Source organism: Microtus oregoni, unplaced genomic scaffold, assembly GCF_018167655.1.
Source record: "Microtus oregoni isolate MIOR12 unplaced genomic scaffold, Mior012 000003F_ref0000135, whole genome shotgun sequence".
Classification (NCBI taxonomy): domain Eukaryota; kingdom Metazoa; phylum Chordata; class Mammalia; order Rodentia; family Cricetidae; genus Microtus; species Microtus oregoni.
Window position 1 is genome coordinate 7,592,427 of NW_024543062.1, and position 22,867 is coordinate 7,615,293.

General features: G+C 42.3%; 1 protein-coding gene across 6 annotated transcripts in view; it reads left to right on the plus strand.

Annotated features, from left to right (window-relative positions):
- Cux1 (cut like homeobox 1) overlaps positions 1-22,867 on the plus strand; it is a 329,325-nt gene that overhangs the window by 205,077 nt on the left and 101,381 nt on the right. For all 6 annotated transcript variants that reach the window (XM_041648337.1, XM_041648338.1, XM_041648339.1 and 3 more), the window contains exon 8: positions 2,522-2,588. In XM_041648337.1, coding sequence (XP_041504271.1) covers positions 2,522-2,588 — 67 coding nt within the window. The remainder of the gene's footprint in view (positions 1-2,521; positions 2,589-22,867) is intronic.

A 22,867-nucleotide genomic window follows, 5' to 3' on the forward strand; every position in this document is an offset into this window, starting at 1 on the left:
GCCTTTTCCCTCCCTGTGCCAGCCATCCTTCCTGTTCTTCTTTCCAACAAACACTTCTAAATCACCAAACTGTCAAGAACTGTCATCTCATTTGGAACAATAATGAGGGTGAGGGGACTTAGTTCTACCCGAAATGAAGTTAAGAACTGTTATAGCAGAACCTTTAAATTCTAAAAGATACCAAAAAAGGTCATACCAAAGTTTGCCTTTCTTTTTTTGTTTCCTTTTCTGAGAAGGAAGCAGCATGGTATCTTTAAATGTGGGGAGAAAAATGAGAAGACATCATGATCCAACTTAGAACACAAATGTTACAGGGACAAAAAATAGTCACAACCAGTTTAACAGTCAAATGAATAAATGTCCAAAAACTGCAAACACCAAGCTACTGATGTAGCTCTGCAAAGGAGCTTTTGCTTATAATACCATCAGTAAGGGACTGGGAGCCTGCTCAGTGGTAGAGCACCTGCCTAGAATCTTCCATTGAGGGGCTCCAAGTGTGAGTTAATTGTAGAGCACCTGCCTAGTATGCACAAAAGCTTTGGTTCATTCTTCACCTTATATATGCATGTATGTATATACATATGTCTACACACATGATATATCACTTAAAAATTCTGGAAAATGAAGAAACAGTCCAGCAGAACAGTAAGTGAAGTAGCAGGAAGCTTTGAGAAGCAGTGTGGATCATAAGGGAAAGAGCTGACAGTTTTTAACAGTCAGGGATTTGCAGATAAATCAGTGAAAGATAGTTTTGCCTATCATGCTGTCAGCGTCTTTTGAAGCAGATAATACCGTTGTTGCTGAGGATGTAGGAGCATGGTCACAGGCGCTGTGTGGATGTGAATGGGAGAGTTGCCTCTTGAGGCTGGCTGGGTGTTATGTAAGGGCAAGCATGCTCAGTTCTTTACCAACCACCTTACTTCTGAGTGTGTTAAAAGGAAAACTGATTGGTCTGCCTGTGACCTGACATGGAGAGACTTCCATCCTAGACCACTAAGGAAAAAGATGGGCCTCAGAAAATACTCGTAACCATCCCATTTATGGAGCTATTAAGATCTTCATGTAACCCAGGCTAGCCTGGGCCTCATGACCCTCCTGCTTCTGCCTCCTCAGTGCTGAGATAACAGGCATGCACCACTATGCCTTGCTCTTCAGTTCGGCCAGTAAATGAAGTTGACAGTCCATAGATGAGGTTTCTGCCCCTACCACAGAGCACACTCTTTTAAAATAAACTTTGGGTCTGTGTGGGTTTGTGCATGTGTACATACATATGAGTTGCAGATGGCTGCAGAAGCATTGATCCCTTTGGGGTTATAGACAGTTATACAGCATGGGTGCTGGGAGCCAAGCGTGAGTCCTCTGCAAGAGCTTAACCTCTGAACCATTTCTCCAGCCCATAATAAAGTAAATAGAGGTATGTATTAAATAACAATTGAAAGTATAATAGGAGCTGAGGAGTTTGCTCAGATCCATAGCACACAAACATAAGGATCTGAATTCAACCTCTAGAGCCCATGTAAAAAGCCATCTATGGTAGACCATGCTTATAATCCCAAACCTAGCAAGGTGAAGACAGGTTGGTCCCTGAGCTCACTAATCTGCCAATCTTTCCCACTTGGTGAGTTCCAGGTCAGTGGGAGACCCTGCTCCAAAAACTGCAAGGTGGGTGGCGTCAGAAGAAGACTGAAGTTTATAACACATACACATGCGCACACAGAGATATGAGCACACATACACTAAACCTTTTGAAGTCTTATAAGCTAGTAGCAGAGCTGTTTATAGTCATGGTCAGTTACCATATGCATGTTTTTACCCAGCTGGTAGCATGCCAGAGTCACTGTAGGCTCACAAGTCATGTGTTACACTAAGACGATAAAGCGCCTAGATGATAGGAACTTTCTACCTCCAATATAATTATATGTGACCTTCATCGTATACTTGGTCTGTGATTAATATAATATGCAACTGTATTTGCAGTTGATATAGAAATGATTTTTGATGATAAAAGCCATTTAAAAGCTGAAAGTCTGCAGCAAACTGGATGGTGGTTCTCTGTTGAAGGAGGTACTTCGGAGAGATAAGGTGGGGTGAGGGGAAGTTTTCTTCTCCATCCATTGTATGTCTCTCATCTTCGTGTACTTTTCCCTTTTTACTTTAAGCAGCTGGTATTCTAACTGGCTTAATGGCACACTCCTGTAATCTCATCACTGGAGAATTATACCCAGGGAGATCCAGAATTTGAAACCCCATCTTTGAAAGCAGCCTAAAGAGGTGGGGATATAGCTACATCAGTAGAGTGCTTATCCAGTACTCAAAAATCCTTGGATTTGATCCCCATCATGAAGGAAAACAGGCTCATATCTGTAATCTCCATGCTGAGTAGGTAGAGGCAGGTGGGTCAGACGGTCAATGTTATCTTTGGCTGTATAATGAGCTCAAGGATAGCCTGGGCTACATAGACCCTGTCTGAAAACAGACACAATTGGTATCTTACATCATGGTTTCTGTCCTTGCCTTTTAGCCCTGGAAAAAACTCGAACAGAATTATTTGACCTGAAAACCAAATATGATGAAGAAACTACTGCAAAGTAAGTGTCTATGTGATATCATCCTCTGTTTTGTTTTGTTTTGTTTTTTTGTTTTTTTTTTTTTTTTTTTGCATTTGGTCAAGATGACTGTGCTATTGCTAATCCACAGAAGATGGGCTTAGAAGATATTCAACCTCCTGTCATGCTGTCAAGATATAATGTCAGTCTAATAAGTCCCTTGTATCATATCCATCCCACTGAAATTTCTGTTCCTGGTCACAAAGAAGTCTAGACTTTGCACGCTCGTGTGTGCATGTGTGTCTGTGTAAATGAGTGTGCATACCACAGTGCACATGTAGAAGTCTGAGGACCCCTTTAGGTCAGGGTCTCTTGTTTCTGCCTGTTTTATGCTCTGGGCTAGCCTATCTGTAAGTCTCTAGATGAGCCTCCTGTCTCAACCTCTTGTCTCACTGTAGGAGTGCTAGGATTACAGATGTGTACCACATCTGACTTTATTTTTTAATTTATTTTATTTTATGGGTTTGGGTGTTTTGCCTTTCTGGTCTTGGTCTGTATGTCTTGTGTATTGTGTGTGAACCAAAAGAGGACATCAGATCCTCTGAAGCTGCAGTTATAGGTGATTGTGAGCCACCATGTGGGGGCTAGGAATTGAACCTGGGTGTTTTCGTTTGTATGCTAGAGGTCAAACTCTCATTAGCATACTTACACAGCAAGCATTTTTTACCTGCTTAGCCATGTCCAGCCCATATGCTTTACTTTTTTCTACACTGGGAAAGGGTGAACTTTCAAGCAATGTGATTGGTGGGACACTTCTGTGGAAATACAGTCTGGAGAAATTGTGTCACCTTCTTATTCTGCGACAGAGTACCTTAGGAAGAATAAGCACAGCCCATAAAGGTAGCTTGTCACTGAGCCTTACAGCTTTGTACAGGGCTCCCTGTGTGAGGACACTCAGGGATGAGACTGGGACAGTGATGCTTCCTGCTTACTTGACCATTGTCAAGATGACATCAGACACTACAGTAACCTGTGACAGGAACATTTACTACCAAACCCCTCCTTGTAGATGAGCAGAGAGGAGGAACTGATATTGTCCTAAGTTGTGAGTCAGCCACAAGTCTGCTAGCTATGGCTAATGTTCAGACAAGCTGTGTAAGGCTGAAGTTTTCATGGCTTTTTCCCATTGGAGAAGGCTCTTCTGATCTTCCACAGAAATGTACATGTATTCAGCAGCGTGCTGCCTCCGGCCACTGGGAACACAGGTCCTTGGTTTGTTCATATGTTTCTCCAATGGGTATCAATAGAGTCACATCTGAGTTGCTCCCACTCTATTGTAGTGAGAGACAGGACTTACACCCCAGCAATCCTTGTCCTTTTCATGTGATATATGTGTTTGTGTACTTGAATTGTGTGCCTGTGGAAGCCAGACATTGGGTATTTTCCTCAATCACTCGCTACTTATTTATTTTATTTATTTTATTTTATGTATATGAATGTTTTGCCTACATTTATGTCTGTACCATGTATATGCCTGATGCTCTCAGAGGTTATAACAACAGAGTCCCTGGAATTGGAACTATCAGGTAGTTATGAGCCACCATATGGGTGTTGTGTGTCCAACTCAGGTCTTCTGGAAGAGCAACCAGTACTGTTAACCACTGAGTCATCTCAGCTCTCCTCGTTTTTTGTTTTAAGCAGGATATCTCAATAAACTTGGAGTTCACACATGGACTAGACTGTTAGCCAGTGAGCTCTAGGGATAGGTAGTCCTCAGGAGTGGGAGTACCAACATGTGCCACCACACTTAGGTTTGTACATGGGTGCTAGGGTTCTGAACTTAGGCCCTCATTCTTACATAGCAAGCCATCATATCCCTAGCCTCGGGGCCATTTCTTGACCCTCTACTCTCCTGTGTTTAGTAGTTCAGACCTTAAGGCCCAGTTAGTTCCCAGACCTGCAGTCAAACTTCACTAGATAACTTAGAACTTATTCACAGAGACCCAGATGTCCTCATCAGTCTCCCTAGCTGGCTGACTTGATAGCATAGCTAAACCTCATAAAAACCTTTAGGCCATCACTCTCCTCCCTCCATGCTCTACAGTTAGGCTTGAAAAGTACAAATGAGCTCAGTCTAAGGGAGTAATGGTTAAATTTCCTTGTAAAATTCTATGACTTCGGGCTTACCTCCTTCCATCCCAAAGACAGGACCATCTAAGAGCAGCTGCCATCATCCAACTGGAGGACACACACGCTACTCCCACCCTTTGAAATCTCATAGACTTTCTCACCTGCAACACATTCCCACAGCAGAAACCACATCAACTGCCGTGCTAAAACTCCTGGACCCTGTCCCCTTTTCTGTCAGTGTTTTATCTTTATGTAATGTGATCATTTCTGCTTGGATTTTATCCTACTAAACTGATCATTTTTCTCAGTAACTGAATATTTTTCTTTTTCTTTTGTTATTGTTTTTTTTTTTTTTTACTCTGGCTCTCTGCATAGCCCTGGCTACCCTGATGTGCAGACAGTATGTTAATCAGTGTGTGCCTCCTCCTTCCACTCCACATCACTGTCTTGATTGGCCTAAGTCCTAGTGAGTTTGGAAATATAGTTGTTTATATCGCTATTTATTATTGCTAAACTGTACTACTTTCTTGTATGTACTTGTTTTCTTATCTATGTTTCTATGTGTGTATGCAACAGCATACCTTTAGAGGTCAGAGGACAACCTTGAGTGTTTGTGATTATGGATTTAGCAGTCTTTTGAGAGCTTTTGATGTGCATATGTTATGAGTGTGCATGTATGTGGGTACATATGTACATATGTGCAGCTGGATGTGGAAGTCAGAGGTTGATGTCAGGTGTTTTCCTCAACAGTTCTCCACCTTAGATATTTTGAGTCAGGGTCTCACTTGAACCCAGAGCTCACTGACGCAACAACCTGCTTTAAGGATATCATGTTTTTGCCTCCCTGGTGCTGGATTCAGGCAGCCTACCTAGCCAATCCAGGATTCAGATGAGTCCTAGGGCTCTGAACCACAGTCGTCATCCTTGCATGGCAAGTGCTTTGCCCACTGAGACACATTCCTAGTCCTCCTTTGTTCTTTTTTGAGAGGGGGTTTCACTGCACTACTTAGGCTGATCTGAAACTCCTAGGTTCAAGAGATAATTCCTTCATCAGCTTCTGCAATAGCTGGGGGCTGTAAATGTGCTGCTGACCTGGCAAGGATGTGGGACTCAATGAGTAATTTCTAAATATAAGAAGTCTGTGAAAGAGCAAGGCCACATTGGTCTCTTGGAAGACCTGCCACAGTTCTGAAAATTGTGCCCACAGTATAGTGGATTGATGGATGTAGAAAGGTAGTCCAACTAGACTGGGCTGAAAATTTATTTCTCTGATTAGAAAAAGAAAGGACTGATTGGGGCTAGGCAGGTGACTCAGGCTAGGAAGTGCTTGTCATGAATGCATGAAGACCTAAATTTGATCTCCAGAACCCAGATAAGAGCTGGGCTTGGTAAAGTTCCCTTGAAATTCTAGCACTGGGGACATAAAGACAGGCAGATCCCTGGGGCTCCCTGAACAGCAGCTTATATTAACTGACCTCAGGACCCAGTCAGAGGTCCTGTCTCAAAAAAAAAAAAAAAAGATGGATGGCTCCTAAGGAACAACACACAAGGTTGACCTCTCTGCATCCACATTCATGTGCACATGTACACACACCAGGGATGGTTTTAAACATCTTTTTTTTTTTTAAGGGGAAAAAACAGAATCCTGACAAAGAACCTAGGAAGGGAGGTAGGAGACAGAGAAAAGGCATTGAGGAAAGACTGCTCTGGGAGCGATTGCTCTGTTTCCTGTACACACTGTGACCTCCAGAGCCTCTTGTCTTTTGGACAAGGGGCATAAGAGCAGCTGCATCACTGAGTAGCTATGGAGAGTGATGAAGTGTGTGCAGAGGCAACATGGCAAGGCCTGGGGTGCTCACAGCAGAATCCCATGTATGCCTCTTGGAGAAGGTTAGTCTGAAATGTGTCAGTCATTCAGACCACTGACCTTCCCTCTCCCCCATTCAGAAAGAAACCACAGGGACTGGGGCTGTAACTCAGTAGATAGGGTGCTTGCTTAGCATCCACAAGGCCTTGGGGTCACTCTTCAATACTACAAGAACCAGGTGTGGTGGCACATGCCTCTAATCGCAGCACTTGAGAGGTGGAAGCCAGGAAGATGACGAGTTAAAGGTCAGCTTCAGCTATACTGTTAGAGGCCAATTTGGGCTATTCAAGACCCTTGAGGGGATGTAGGTCAAAGGCAACAAGGCCACTTGGAGCCTTCCACCCCCAACCCTAACTGCAGCTTTTGCAGTCATTTCAGCTGTACGTCAGCTGGGACTGCTTGGCTGGCTGTGATAGGGACAGTGGCAGTAAAGTTTTCCATGTGTAGGCTTGAAGCAAAATGTAATTAGCCTTTATGCACAGAACAAGGCCCCATTGATGAGTACAGCTGGTCTTTGTTTGGTCCCATCACTGAGAGTGGGAGGTAAAGTGTTCTTCTTCATGTTTATTAATGCAAGATTCCGTAGACAAATGGCAAGCACAGTTTAATATCTGTTGGAACACGGGGGGGGGGGGCTTGCCAAACAGTTGTTGTGTGAGCGGATTGCAGGCCCTCACATTATAACCATTGCTGGGTTAAATAAATGGATTATTTCAGCTTTTTTTTTTTAATGTACCTCCCCAAATGATCAGCCCTGAGTCCCATTCTCCCCACAGCAAATGCATATGTAGCACTTTAAGGACCTTAAAGTTGCATCTTATAAAGTCTGTCAGTGTGGGTTTTACCATTCTCGCTGTTCCCTAGGACTGCTTTCAGCAAGCAATGGCTGCCACCCTTAGAAGGGCCTTGAACACCTCATACACTGCCCACTTTCCTCCGCTTCTGTTTCATAATCTTTCACTTCCCCTTGAGTTTAAGACACCATATAATTGAGCACAAGAATTCCCATTTTCATTTGTATTTTTTTAAACCTTTTGTGGGGGAATGTGTACACTGTATTATTGTGCACATGTAGAGATCAGAAGACAACGTGTAGGAGCCAGTTCTCTCCTACCATGTGGAGTCTGGGGATGGATCTCAGGTCATGAAACTTGGCAGAAAAGCACTTTTACCCACCAAGCCCTCTACCCAGCCCCAGACTTCTTATTTCAGTTTTCCCTCTGCAGTGGGCCTGGGTGAACAAGGAGAGCCCTGGAACACCTTCTAGACCACAAGGGCAGAGTAAAAAGGAAGATTAAGTTGTGATAAAATGCTACACTCCTACCTAAGGTTAAAGACCGGAGATGTGGCTCAGTTGTATAGTCCTTGCCTAGCTAGCATGTGTGAAGCCCTGGGTTTAACCACCAACACTCAAGAGATAAAGGCAAAAAGATCAAAGTTAAAATTTGTCCTGAGCTACATAGCAACTTTGAGGCCAGCTTGGGCTACATAAAATCCAGTAAAAAAAAATTCAATCTTTTGACAGATGGGTATAGTTTAATAATAGAGTGCATGCCCAATATGTTCAAGCTCTGGGTTCAGTTCCCTCTCATACTGGGCACAGAAGAGGGAGAGGAACAAACATACTCTTTCTACAGCTAATATTACTCTGTTACTCCCAAATTTTCCTTAAGCTTTTTCATGTTGTATTCCTTTCCTCTGCTTGTTTTCAAGAAAAGACATTATATATGCAAATACTTCCATAGCACATTACAAAAGCAACATTGATGAAAAATACTTGGATTTATTTTGAAATATGTTCTTTGTACTGTGTGTGACCAGTGAGTATCATATCCATTGCTCTGGGAAAGACAAGACTTCTCTTAGTCAGTTCAGCTGATTGCTCAGAGAACCCAAACTGATTTGCAGGCATGGGGACCTCTGTGCTCCAACAGAGGACAAAGAGGCAGAAACTGAAAGAGGAAGCCAGAGGTTCCCAGTATGACTGTCCAATGGGAAGTGTGACTAGCATGCTGGTGAGCAGAGGCGGCAGCAGCCCTTGGACAGATGTTTCTGGACTATTACACAGTAGATTTTCAAATGTCACCACACTTGCTGTTTGTGGCAGTCATTAAGAAAGCCCTTACTATGTTAACTGCATGAATGAGGCATGGCAGGCAGCACCCAGTCAGGCTCCTGCCTCCTCCATTCGGCTCGAAGTGAAGTGCTGTTTTGCACAGGACCTCATAGTTCTCTGGGGGCATGGATGTGCCTAGAATCTCCCAGTGAGGGGCTGGGGGCATGACTCAGCGAGAGTGATTGTCTAGCACGTACAGGGCCTTGGTTTCTCAGCAAAGGGAATAATGTCCCTTTCTGAGGCTTCCTCTATAATGGCCTTGTTAACCTGTGTGAGGGCTAATGGTGACAGCAGATTTCTGTGAAACATTCAGTGTCTTCCTGGCAAAGCCTATTGTTTATGATTTTACCATCCTTTTCTTTATAGTTCTACATGAATTACTCTGGAAATTAGGTTGGGCCAGACTATCTGACCAAGACTATATGCCCAAGAATCACATGGCTATTATGATCTGTCTGTCACGTTACACTAACGTTGCATCCTTTGACTCTTTTTAATTTTTTTTTTTTTTTTGCTTGTGTGGTATTCTTCCTGCACACATGTCTGTGTACCACATGCATGCCTGGTGCCCAAGGAGGCAAGTAAGAGACATCAAATCCTCTACAATTAGAGTTAAAAACAGTTGTGTGTACTGGGAACTGAGCCTGGGTTATCTGGAAGAGCAACCAGTGCTTTTAACTCCTGAGCTGCCAAACCTCCCTTTTCTTTGTCAGTGGTGCTTAGAGACAGGGCTAGCCTAAAACTCACTGTGTAGACCAGGTCTTGGACTCACAAAGATCCATCAACCTCTGCCTCCTGAATGCTGGGATTAAAGACATAACATGTACTGCACATTCAGCTTTTGAGGGGAGTGGGAGTATCTCATTCTGTATCCCTGGCTGATCCTGAATTCTGTGGCCATGATCCTACACACAGACACACACACAGAGACACACACGCACACACACACCAGTAAATTTGGGAAGACCAAAGGGAGGTGTCCTGAAACCTCAGTGGCATTCTTTTCCCCATCACTTTCAGAATGTAATTGTTCTCCATCTTTCTAATGAATCATCAGTTTCCAGTGTGAGTTGCTGTAATTAATTATCCTGGTTGGATTAATTTTTCTAAAAACAGAAGCAAATCATGTGTGATTTTAAGGGTATGGACTTGAATAGTTTAGTCAGACCTGGACTTTCCGCCAATGTCTTATTTCTATTTCCAGAGGCATTAGTACATTTGGTAGAATTCCTGGCGTTTTCCATCCTTGTGTAAGGGTTCTGCTTCACATCTAAAACTCGGTGTTGGGTGAGTTTCCAAGGCTTTTCTGTTTCAGTCTCCTTGGATGGGACTAAGATGAAGAGGTTGGCTTCCTGCGTCCAAACCCAGAAGACGCTTATTACTTTGTATGTCCATGTGTGTACAAACCTGTGCCTGTGTGCACAGATGCACATATGAGTGCATGTAGAGGTTAGAAAACAACCTTGTCTGCCTTTCCTCAGATGCAGCCCCTCCCCCCTTGTTTTCCTAGAACTCACCAAGTAAGCTGGACTGTCTGGCCAGCAAGCCTATGGGATCAGCCTCTGCCTGCCTCTCACTGCTGGGAATACAAGTGTGTACTACAATGCCCAGCTTTTTCTTATGGGTTCTGGGTATTGAACTCAGCCCTCATATTTGAACAACAAGCTCTTTACCAGCCAAGCCATCTCCCCAGCCCTTGGACTCTACATTTTGAAATTTGAACTAGTTGCCATTTAGGTGCTGGTACTATGAGGATCAAAAGTTTCAAGTTCAAACCATCCCAGAGATGTTAACACCTTAATAAACATCTTAAAATTAACTGTGGAAACTAGGTGGTGCACACCTTTAATCCCACCATTCCAGAGACAGAGGCTGAAGGGTCTCTGTGAGTTCAGGGCTAGCTTGGTCTACACAGTGAGTTCCAGAATAGCCAGGGCTACTTAGAGAGACCCTGTCTCTAAAGCCATTTACTTCATTAATGATTGATGTGGGAAGGCCCAACCTACTGTGAATAGTGTCACCCCTGGGCAGGTAGTTGTCAAAGAAAGCAGGCTAAGCAAGCCAGTAAGCAGTATTCCTCAGTAGTTTCTGCTTCAGTTCCTGCCTCCAGGTTTCTGCCTTGAGTTCCTGCCCTGGCTTCCATCATAATGGGCTTTAAACTGTGAGAGATGAAATAAACCCTTTGCTCACCAGCTTTCTCTTGGTCATGGTATTTATCACAGTAACAGAGATGCAAATTAATACAGTCAGTATCCATGGTGACTGTAGTTTAGTGTCAAAATGTCACATTTGTGTAGGACTCATGTTTTGAAGTGTGAACAATTCATTCAGTGTGAGGGACCTCCTACCTTATCTTACTCTGGCTCTGCAGTGGCAGAAATATGTGTGAAAGACCCAGTAGCATCCAGGTGAGCTTCAAAGGTATCTGTCGTGGAGAACTCAGGGATTCTAGGCTGGTTACATCAAATCAAGAGAGATACTGAACAGTTGGCTACCCAAGGGCCCTCATTCTAAGATAGCTTGTAAGAAACTTTGTAGGCGCATGCATATATGTTCATGCGTGTGGAGACAAAGGACTACCTCAGTTGTTCCTCAGGAACCACCCACGTTGGTTTTTGAGATAGGGTCTCCCCAGTGGCCTGGAATCCACCTGTCTTCATCTCTCCAGCAATCATGTGCCACTAAACCCAGGTCCTTGTGCTTGGGCCATCTCCGACTCTCACTTAAACTTTTAGGAAGCAGAATGAAATGTTTCCTATAGGAAAGCCAGAGCAGAGCCAAATAATTGAGCTCATTGTTTTCCTTCACGGCTTGTTTGCCCTTTCATTCTCTTCCTAAGGTGCTGGATGTTGAGGAATGTCTCCATTTGCCAGAAAGACAGTGGGATGTCTCATATTTCCCCCACCAGACCGCTAGTTCTGAAGCGAGCCTGCAGAATGAATTTTTAATGCTGAACGTTATGGCATCGCTCTTGCAGCCAGCCACATTGCTCTCCTGAGCCTACAGATTTAATGCTCGGATGAGCAGAGTGAGGACTTGGGGGCACTCAACACAGTGAGAATTAACCCCCCAACAACCATGCTGGTGCCCTCTTATCTCCAGAAAGCTAACCCTAAGGAGTTGGAAGAGAAAATTAAAACTCTATTGTGTTTGGAATGTTCTCCAAACAGCCTGGAGCACAAAGCAGGGCATGGTCTCAAAATCTCATCAGATAGTGTGTGTTTTTACCTTTTCACTTTTTTTTTTCCACCATGGCTGTTCTTACTTGGATGTATTTCTGTGATCTTCCCACCCTTAAAAAAAGCTTTACGATCTGCAAGGCTTACAGAATACACATAAGACTGGAGACTCTCCAGTTTCTATGAAAAGTCCAAATGGAATCAGAAGTCCAGAGCTGGTCGCTAACAATGGAAAAGGGACCATTCGTATTCAGTGGCTAATTCTGGTTTGGACCATATGGCTGATTGTTATTTTTTCCCCTCAGGAGGTTTCTATATTTTTGAAGTTTTCAAAATTAAGAATAAGTTGTATATAAAAATTGTTCAAGCTTAAATAAATTGGAGAAGGATGGAATCTTCAACAAGCAGTAGAACAAATGGCTGAGTATGTAGATAATAAGCTAGGGCTGTGCTCTATGCCAATTAAAGCCTAGATGTCTTAAATATATACATGTAAAAGAAATCATGAAAACAATAAGAGAGATTTTAGGTGAGGATTTATATAATAAGGAAGTGGAAAAGACCTTTTTTTTTTTTTAAGCTTGATGCCAAAAGTAGAAAACCTGTGGGATATTCAAAGATTTCTGGGGGTGGATAGTGGACAGGATGGGTAGAAGACTGACAAGGATAGATAAAACATCTACAGTGTGTAAGTAGAAAAATGGTTAATATCTGTTTCTTACAAAGCCATAACAAAATATTAGAGTTCAGTAGAGTGGATGTATAGGTGGGAGGAAGGGATAATGGACTGATAGATGAGTGGGTAGAAGGCATGAATGCATGAAATGAATGGGTAGATAGAAATGGATAAACTATTTACAATTTATAAGACAGATAAAGGGTTAGCATATATTTCTTACAAAATAATAACAAAAATCTATAGGTGAATAGACTGGATAGATTAAATGAGGTGATGGATGGGTAGGTGTAAATGGCAAATAGGTGAATGGTGGAAAGAGCGAATATATGGATCAATGCACAAATAGATGGATGAAAGGTAAATGGATGGAAACAATTGTAAGACATATACAATGTATATGTTTTACAAAGCAATAGCAAAATGTGTAATACCCAAAAGAGAAAGCTTTTTCTGTTCTCTCCTAGGTGGATATTTGTACCACAGGCATTTCAAACTGCCTTTCATAGCTTTCCTCTTCAGTGCAGGCTGCTGTCCCTCTGTTTGTGGTTTGTGTCACCTCCCACTTGAGATCATTATTTTTTCCTTAATTCCAAAAACCTCAGGTCCTTCTTGACTCTCTGCTACCCTCCTATCTAAATCTACATCAGTCCCTCTTCCACAACTATCTTCATTTCTTATTTCTTAGCTCTACTGTTACCACCATAATCTGAGCTCTTTTCTCACTCAGCATCGTTTCTATATCTTATCAACTTGTCTCTCTGCTGCCATTTTCTCTCTGGATGAATCTACCTTCCCAGGATCTGCTAAAAGTGTCCAAAATATAATAATCCTGTGCTGGGCTGCCCTGGTTAAGATCCTTCCTTGCTTACTCTCCTGCCTCCAAGGACAAGGCCCAGATCACAATGCAGTTGCCTTAACAGCTCCATCCAATGCCAAAACCAGCGCGCCCCCCCCCCCCCCGAATCCGTGCTCTTCCACACCTCTAACTCTTAGCTCTGGCTATGCTCAGGGCTGTCTCCCTACTCGCTGAGCATGGAGTCTGTGGAGAGAATTCAGGGAGATTTGAATCTAGACCCAGAAATAGTACATCTTGATTGTCAATGTGTGGTGGAGCGATTTTCTCTCATTTGTAAAGGTAGTCAACAAACCAGGCTAATTTCAGATGTAGAGCTGTTTTCTCATCACATTCAGTTATATCACAGACACTTCCAGTGCTCAGCACAATACTGATTGGTCACTAGTAGTGTTGTTTATCATCCCACTAAAGGACAGCCTGATATAGCACAAATTTATGTTTCTTTTAACATTCTATTAACTGTTCTTGGAAGTAATTGTTGCTCTTTGTAAATGTATATATTTAAAATATTTTAGGGCTGAAGCTGTTGCTCAGTGCATAGAGTGTATACCTATCATATACGGAGATCCCTTCGTTCAATTTCCACTATTATATAAATTGGACATGTAGTGCATGCATTTAATCCTAGCACTCAGAGTTCTAGGTCATCTTTGTCTCCATAACAAGTTAGCCTAGCCTACATGAGATCTTACTTTTAAATTCATTTTTAAGAATTCTGTTTGAATGAGATGTGGCATTGCACTTGTGAGCGCAAAGCCTATAGTTTCAGATATGTAGCACCAAACCCAACTCGCCATATTGGAACCCAAATTTGTCTAATATTTTGCATGGTGCAAATCAGATATAAAAAATTACTCATACCAGGCAGTGGTGGCACAAGCCTTTAATCCCATCACTTGGGAGCAGAGGCAGGTGAATCCCTGAGTTCAAGGCCAGCCTGATCAACGAAGTAGGTTCCAGGACAGCCAGGGCTGTTATACAGAGAAACCCTGTCTTGAAAAAAAGAGGGCAGTAGAAGAATGATAATTACACGTCTTTGACTTCTGCCAATAAGTTCACTCTTTCTGCCTAAATCTTTATCCTGATAAGTTGCATACAATCTTTAATTTTCATGTCTGTATACTGTCTTACTGTTTCTGTTGGGGTTTTTGTTGTTGTTGTTTTATGCCTTCACTGTTTGCTCACTTAATTTTTACAGAATGCCTCTTATTATTTTATCAAGTTTTATAAATTAACTCAGGCAATAAATTTACCCTTATTTACCACACCTGCAAATGTATAATGTCATTCATTATTCTTTCTCTGTACTAGCATTTTGTAATTTGATTTTTATAGGTCGAATATATGCCTCTTTGTTTTAATTCCCCCATGTTTCATAATTATATCCCTATTTTAGATCATTTATTATATTTTCCAGATATTTACAATTGGCATATGGGAACTTATTTTCTTATCTTTACCCAAAAATAAATAAATAAGTGAAATTTGTTGGCCTCATCTCTAACCACCCATTTGCTAAACTGAATTGCTTGGCAACCATATTACCCATATGTAGTGACTTTTTCAAACCTTTGGTAACAACAGGAACAGGCGATGTTTTGAAACAGGTTCTCATGTAGCCCAGGCTGGCCTCTCCCTTGCAGTGTAGCTGAGAATGACCTTGATGTCTGACTCCTAATAACTTCCTGCTATATTTCAGAAAGAGTTTTCCATATTAACTCAGCACCTGAATGTTCAGATCTTTTCTTATTGAGGTTCACCTTAGTGAGCCCATCTGAAGTCTTTTAAAAGTAGTGTATCTCAGTGTCCTACCATTCTATACAGTACTGTAATCACAGGCCATGTCCAAATAGCAGCAAATTACACTACATTACCTTATCCCTCCTCTGCAGCGAGGCCCACTCTTCTAGAACATCCATACTGACCTCGAGGATTCCTACCAATGAATTCTCATAAGTTATTTAGATTGTCCAGCTTTTTTTTTTCTTTTCAGAAAGGGGAATTGTTTTGTTTTGAAAAGGCATTGTATAGTCCAGGCTGGCCTCCAGCAAGGTGTATAGTGGATGCTGGCCTTGAACACGAATCTGCCTGCCTTTATTTCCTTAATGCTACGATTACAGGTGTTCCCCACCACACAAGGCCATTTCCAACTATATTCCGCTGTTTAGCAGAAAAATCACCACCCTTGCATGAATTGTGGGTAGTAGATCCCAGGAGGAGACATACACTGACTAACAATGTTCTTGTCATTGTATTATTTTCAAAACCCCTCCCCCCCCTTTTTTTTTATTTCCCCTAAACTCAGAAATCTGTCATCTGGGTATCCAGGGTCCTCCTTTAATTGTCTTTTTAAAAATGAACTCCATTTCCTCTCCAGAGCAACAGTGACATTGTACAGTGCTGATCAAAGGCAAAATGGCTCAGCAGGTAAAGGAACTTGCTCTGCAAGCCTGATTATCTGAGTTCAATCCCCAGAGTCCATATAAAGGTGGAAGGAGAGGATCAACTCCCCAGAATTCCCCTCTAACCTCCACATGTATACCTTGGCACATGCACACTGCAGTCTTACACATACACACAATATAATAATAATAATAATAATAATAATAATAATAATAATAATAATAATAATAGTTGTAATAGTAAAAATAAAAAGTTAAAACTAAAAGCATACGCTATAAAACCAAAGATTTGACCTGTCCCATTGAAGAGATTCTATTCTATCAACCAACATTATCCAGCCATGATGGAAAGCAGGAGCATATGGCTTACCCATTAAGACTCCCTTCCAAGGGCCAGGCATGATGGCACATGCCTTTAGTCCCAGCACTCGGGAGACAGAGTCAGGCAGATCTGAGTTAAGGCCAGCCTGATCTACAAACAAGTTCCAGGACAGCCAGGGGTACACAAAGAAACCTTTTCTCGAAAAAACGCGTGCGTGTGTGTGTGTTGATAAGAATAAATCTTAAAAGAGAGGGTTGATGGGATAGCTCAGCATTTAAAAGCACTTGCCACACAAGCCTGACAACCTGCATTCAATCCCCAGAACCTAAGTAAAGGTGGAAGGAGAAAACTGACTCATGAAAGTTGTCTTCTAACCTCCACATGCAGTGGTGTGATATGGCATGCACATGCACACACATTATAATGACAATTAAAACTTAAAGAGTGATTCCTTTAATAAAAGACTAAAAGGATATAGGCATATATACACACACAGTGTCTCTCTCACTATACAGACACACACCTTCTAAAAATAATCTTGTAACCAAGTGAGAAACTGTTTTGTCTTACCTACCATTTTCATCATGCCTACTTCCATGAAGTATTTAAAGTAGTTGTAAGGAAAAATCCTGAAACAATAAGGTTCTGAGAGTGGAGTCTGAGTAAAGGGGGGAAGATGAGTTTTTAAGACTCGGGTTTGTACAAAAAGCTCTATTATTTAACAGCCTGATAGTCAGGCCATTTCCCTCCACGTGATACTTTATTGTTTGGATGTTTTTTTACAAGCCCAGAATTGCAATAGTGCCCTGATTTACTATTTGCTTGACTCCAAGGGAAAACTTTATCTTGCAATTAACCTTTCTATTTTTTTCCTTCCATCGGAGTATTGTGGACTTCCTCTGTGGTATTTTAGCAAGTAGACAGGATGGAGGGCATCCTTAAAGAAGTGAGGCCAAATCCGCTGAGGTCAGAATGAAGGGAAAGGATGGTCTGCGTGGGGCCAGCAAGTCTGGCCCCAGTCAAACTGTTTGTCTGACTTCACAAATAGAATGGGAACCTCTGAATTATTCATTTTTAAGTTACCTTAAAAAAGTCTTTTATGTGCTGCCCCAATGCAGACTTCTGGTGCCAGCTAGTAGAAGAGGAAGGATTTGTCTTTTCCTACAAATATTCTGCAGCCTTCCAGACTAGCTTGTGCAGATTTGCTGTTCAGCCCTTCAGCTAGGGGTGAAGAACACCATCATATAACTTACTGCAGTGAAGGGAGTATGGGAACCATGGTGGAAACAAAGCCACAGGTGAATGGTATGGAGTTTTTTACACTTACATGAAAGGGAGCTGGGAGAAGGAGCTAAGAAGTGGACTGAGGTGTGGGGGTCAGGGTAGGGTGGTAGGGGCGTGAGTATGATAACCAGTTTTTTTGTAGTTTTGTTTTTTTTTTTTTCCTTAGCTTCTGCCACGTACCCTGTTCTTAACAGTTCCCACACCAGCATAGTACTTAGGGGAGAAGGAGGTAATTAGAGGGCCCTTGTATCTTGGAGTAAGAGAAGTGTTCATAGACTCTGAGGCTCCCTGTGTTCTTACCTGGGTCATTACTGCTTTGCCCCAGGCCTGTTTCCTTACCTGTTTAAAGACCAAGGTAGAGTCTTCCTGTACAGAAAATGCTCAGGAAGAGGTACTAGGCCAGCAGCCACAGGAATTGTCTCATGAGCTTGGCCTGCACCTGTTAGTGCCACATATTAAGAATAGTACTTTAAAAAGGCTGTGGCACATGCACTCGGGAGGCAGAAGTAGGTGGATCTCTGTGAGTTCCGGGACAGAGTGAGTTCCAGGACAGCCAAGGCTATATAAAGACACTCTGTCTTTAAAAAAAAAAAAAAAAAAAAAAGACAGTACTTCTGTCTTCAGCGCAGTGGGAGTGCTTAGATGGGGATAGAAACAAGCCCACTGCTAGAAAAACTTACCAAAGCAAAGGATTGTGTGATGCATAATGAAGGAGTCTTCAGAATTCTGATTGTAGACATCTGGGCAAGAGTAGGGGCAGGAGGATCAGAATTTCAAGGCAAAGTTCAAGGCCAGCCTGTGCTACATGAATCCCTGTAGTCTAAAGATTAAAAGTAAATAAAAACTGTTGGAAAAGGAGCACTGTGTTCCTGAGTCGTTCTCTAGCCATTGGTCCTGCCTTACTGCAAAATCTAGGCATCTCCAATGTTGGACTCCAGGGCTAGAAACTCCCAGGTCAGCTGCACAGTTCAAAGGGACACAATGTTGAAGAAATAGAAAAGGCCCACAAAGAATGAGAGGCTTTCCTGGAGCCAGGCCATAGGCAAGAATGTAAGGAGGCACCTGTGGATGTGGGTGTCCTAGTCATAATGCCTTGTGAGACAACAAGATAAGTCAGCACCCTCTGCCAAGCCTGATGACTTGAGTTCAAATCTCCAGGACCTACATGATAGAGAACCAACTCCCACAAGCTGTCCTCTTGCATGTGCACACACAATCAAATGTAATAAAAATTATTTAGTTTTTGTTTGTTTCATGTCTGTTCTATACACATACCAAAGTGTGTGTGAGGAGGTCAGAAAACAACATCTGAGAGTTGGTTCTCTCTTATCCACCATTTGAGTCCTGAGGATGGAACTCAGGGTGTCAAATCTGGCAGCAGGTACTGAGCCAGCTCTCCAACCCTAATAAAATGTTTTTATAACTTTGTCTACTCAAGATGACAAAAGAAACAAAGGCCATACCCATGTATAAATACTTATATAAAATACTAGATGAAGTATTAGCAAACAGACCTGAGAACTCATTAAACTCCTGATATACCACAGATAAATGGGGACAAGTAACAGGTAGTATAATTTACCATATTAGCAGGTCAGAGGAGAAAATCCATTTCATTAGCTACATAAATGCTTGAGAGGTACTTAAAGGAATCGATACCCATCTTTTATTAAAAATTCATAATAAAGTAAGAGATGGGTATTAACAAAATCCAAATGTATATACTAAAGCCAAAAAAAAAAAACAGCAATATGGTGACTTGTGAAATAGTTGGTTTGTTAACACTTGAAATCCATACCAGACAAGGATTCCCCACTGTTGTCTTAGTTAGGGTTACTACTGATGTGCTGAGACATCATAACCAAAAGCAACTTGTGGAGGCTTATACATCCTGAATCACAGTCCATGGAGGGAAGGCAAGTTGGGAGCTGATGCAGAGGCAATGGAGGAGTGCTGCTTACTAGTTTGCCCCTCATGGTTTGTTCAGCCTGCTATCATGTGTCACCACAGTGGATTGATCTCTCTCTCTCTCTCTCTCTCTCTCTCTCTCTCTCTCTCACACACACACACACACACACACACACACACACACACCACTAATAAAGAAAATGCCCTTCAGGCTTGTTTTATAGCCAGATCTTACAGAGGCAATATATCTATTGAGGCTTCCTCCCCTTGGATAACTATAGCTTAAGTTAAAATTAGCCAGCATCTTGTATGGAATGGTGTGTGTGTGTGTTTGGATATATAGGTAATCACACACTTGAATGTTTACAAGAGAACAGATTCCAACCACCTTTTGGGTTTTTTTGAGACAGGCTCTCCCTTATTCTTGGAGCTTGCCACTTCAGCTAAACTAGATGATTATTAAGTCCCAGGATCTGCCTGTGTCTATATCCCCAGTGCTGAGATTACAAGCACCTGCTACCATGCCCAGCTGTTTTTTTAATGTGGGTTCTAAAGATCCAACTCAGGTTGTCACGTATGCAAGCACTTTACCAACCACGCTATCCTTTTTTTTTTGTTTTTTTTTTTTTGTTTTTTTTTTTGAGACAGGGTTTCTCTGTGGCTTTGGAGCCTGTCCTGGAACTAACTCTGTAGACCAGGCTGGTCTCGAACTCACAGAGATCCGCCTGCCTCTGCCTCCCGAGTGCTAGGATTAAAGGCGTGCGCCACCACCGCCCGGCTTCCAACCACGCTATCTTCCCAGCCCAATTTTCCCAGATAAAGAAGGGGAGTGGGGGATATCAGAGATTCTTTGCTCTCCTCATTTGCAGACAAGGGCTTAGAATACTGTGAAAGGTCACAGGAGCCATAGAAAAACTGTCACTGAATTGACCAAGCCACCTTACATGTCTGCAAGGTGACACCTCCTCTGTTCAACTGACTCCTTGTTGTGGGTCAGACCTGTCCCACCTCCTGATTGACATCTGACTCCCACATTCTATGCAGCTTATTAATTTTCTTGTGACAGAATATCTGACCAAAGCAACTGGAGGAAAGTTAATTTTGGCTCATAGTTGGTACGGAAAGCATGGCAGCAGAAGTGTGAGGCGGCTGCTCACACTGCGTCCTCAGTCAGGAAGCAGAGAGAGATGGATGCTGGTGCTTGCTTTCTCTTTTGTCTTCAGTCCGGCCCCAGCCCACGGGGATGGTCTTGCTCATGTTCTTTTTACCTCACTTAACCTAATCTCCACAGTCCCTCACAGACATGCCAGAGGCTTTCTTTCTCCTGTATGCTTCCAGACCTTGTCAGCCGACAAACAACTTTTCAACACAGATTGTCCCTGCCCTTCCCAGAGCCTTCTCTTTGTGCCAGACCGAGAGAGGAGACCTCTACCCTTCATGGGGATGACAGTCCCCATCATAGAGCACCTTTCCTCAGAGCCAAACTCCATCTACTCCCACCAACCTGTTCTTTCTGACCTTGGACTCAAATCCTGGCCTGTCTATCTTGCATATCTCAAACTTTTTTAATGACAAAATGATAATAATAATAATTAGGGGCTGATGAGATGGCTCAGCAGGTAAAGGTGCTTGTTGCCAAGCTTGATGACCTCAATTTGATCCCTGGAACCCACACCGTGAGAGAACAGATCCCTGCAATTTGTTCTCTGCTTTTGACATGCATACCCATACATGCATGCATGCATACATACATAGAAAATAGACATATAAATAATAATTAAAATAAAATTCTGCAGCATTTGCATAGAATGTTCTCCAAATCACCACCCATAACTTAATAGATACTATAATACATGCTCCGTAAATAGTTTTACACTACATTGCTTATCAAATGAGGTTCATTGGAGGTTGATAAAGACATGGAACATCTTTGTGCAACCATTTGCCGAATCTGAAAAAGTGGAACCTAAGGACATGGAGGACTGAGCACATTGTTTTCCTGGCGTCATTGATGGCTAAGACGGTGAAATATGCAGCAGCCTGGCTCTAGGCCGGATGTTGCTAGCACTCAGGAGGTTTGTGCGAAAGGAAATACATGGTGTCTGGCATGGCTATAATTTCTTTTCCATCAACCTTGACCGTTTCCTTTGAAGTTGTCATAAAAATGATATGTTAGCCCAGAGAATACCCTGAAATGATGTGCAGGGAAACAACTGAATGAAGTGTGTGTGTGTGTGTGTGTGTGTGTGTGTGTGTTCATTCATTCATTCTATGCCCTGATGAAATGACCCCATGATTGAAATCAGAGAAGAGCATAAAAAAATACAGATTTATAGAGAGTGAATGCTGGGTTGTCAGTTCACAAAAAGGTGAGAGGATGAGATTTTTATAATAAATTGTGCTGAACAAACAGTCTGCACTAATACAGACTTTGAAATATAAAAGATTTTAGACAAATGTCAATCTCACAATCTTTAGGAACTTTGAAATGGAAAGAATGGCCAGGCTTGATAAAACAGTCATGTAATCCCAGCACTCAGGAGGCAGAGTCAGGAGGATTGAGTCTCTAGGGCCGTGAGACCTGACTCAAGACAAATCGAAGAATGAGTACCCTCTCCAGCCAGATACAGTGATGCACACTTGTAATCCCAGAGACCGAAGCAGGATTGCTGCAAGCTTAGAACTACATAATGAATACTAGGCCAGGAAGGGCTATATTGCAATACTCATCTTTTAAAAAGCAGGGGAGGAAGGAGGGAGAGAAGAAAAAAGGAAAACAAACCCTCTCAAAGATTAACTGTCATGTTATGAATCCCATACAGCTCATAACATGTTCAGGTAAAGCAGCAGATGTGGCTCTTGGCTCCTAGACATTTCCATTGTACTTACAAAGGACAAGTGATCTAGTGGGCTTGATTTTGTTGGCAAATAAGGTACAGCAGTACACTTGAGGGTGTGTCCTAGTTTGCTTCTCTACTACCGTAACAAAACACTCACTACCCAAAAGCAAATCAGTGAGAAAGGGGTTTATTTAGCTTACACTTCCACATCACAATTTATTATTGAGGGACATCAAAGCAAGAATTGAAAGAGAGAACATGAAAGGAACTCAGCCAGCTTCCTTATACAACCCAGGATCACCTGGGAGGGAGCACCATCTACAGTGGGCTGGACCCTCTCACATCAATTATTAATCAAAAAATACTATTTTATTATTAAAATAATTAAAATTATTAATTGAACCCTACAGCTTGCCTATAGGTCAAGCAGATGGAAACAGTTCCTCAGTTGAGGTTTCCTTTTTTCAGGTGACTGGTTTGTGTCTACTTTACAAGTAACCAGCACAGGGTGGGGAGTAGTGCTTCAAGATAGGACCCACCTGGATGGTCCAAGCTGTGCTTCACATCTTCCAGAACTCAATATTGCATTGAAATTCCCAGCTAGTGGTGTGCAGCATGGTGGAGCATACCTGCCATCCAATCAGGAGAGACCCTGCCTAAAGTAATTTAGTTATAACTAGTTGTGTTCTCTTTGACCTAGAGAAAGGAGGTGGGAGTTTTTCTCCTAAAAAATAAGAG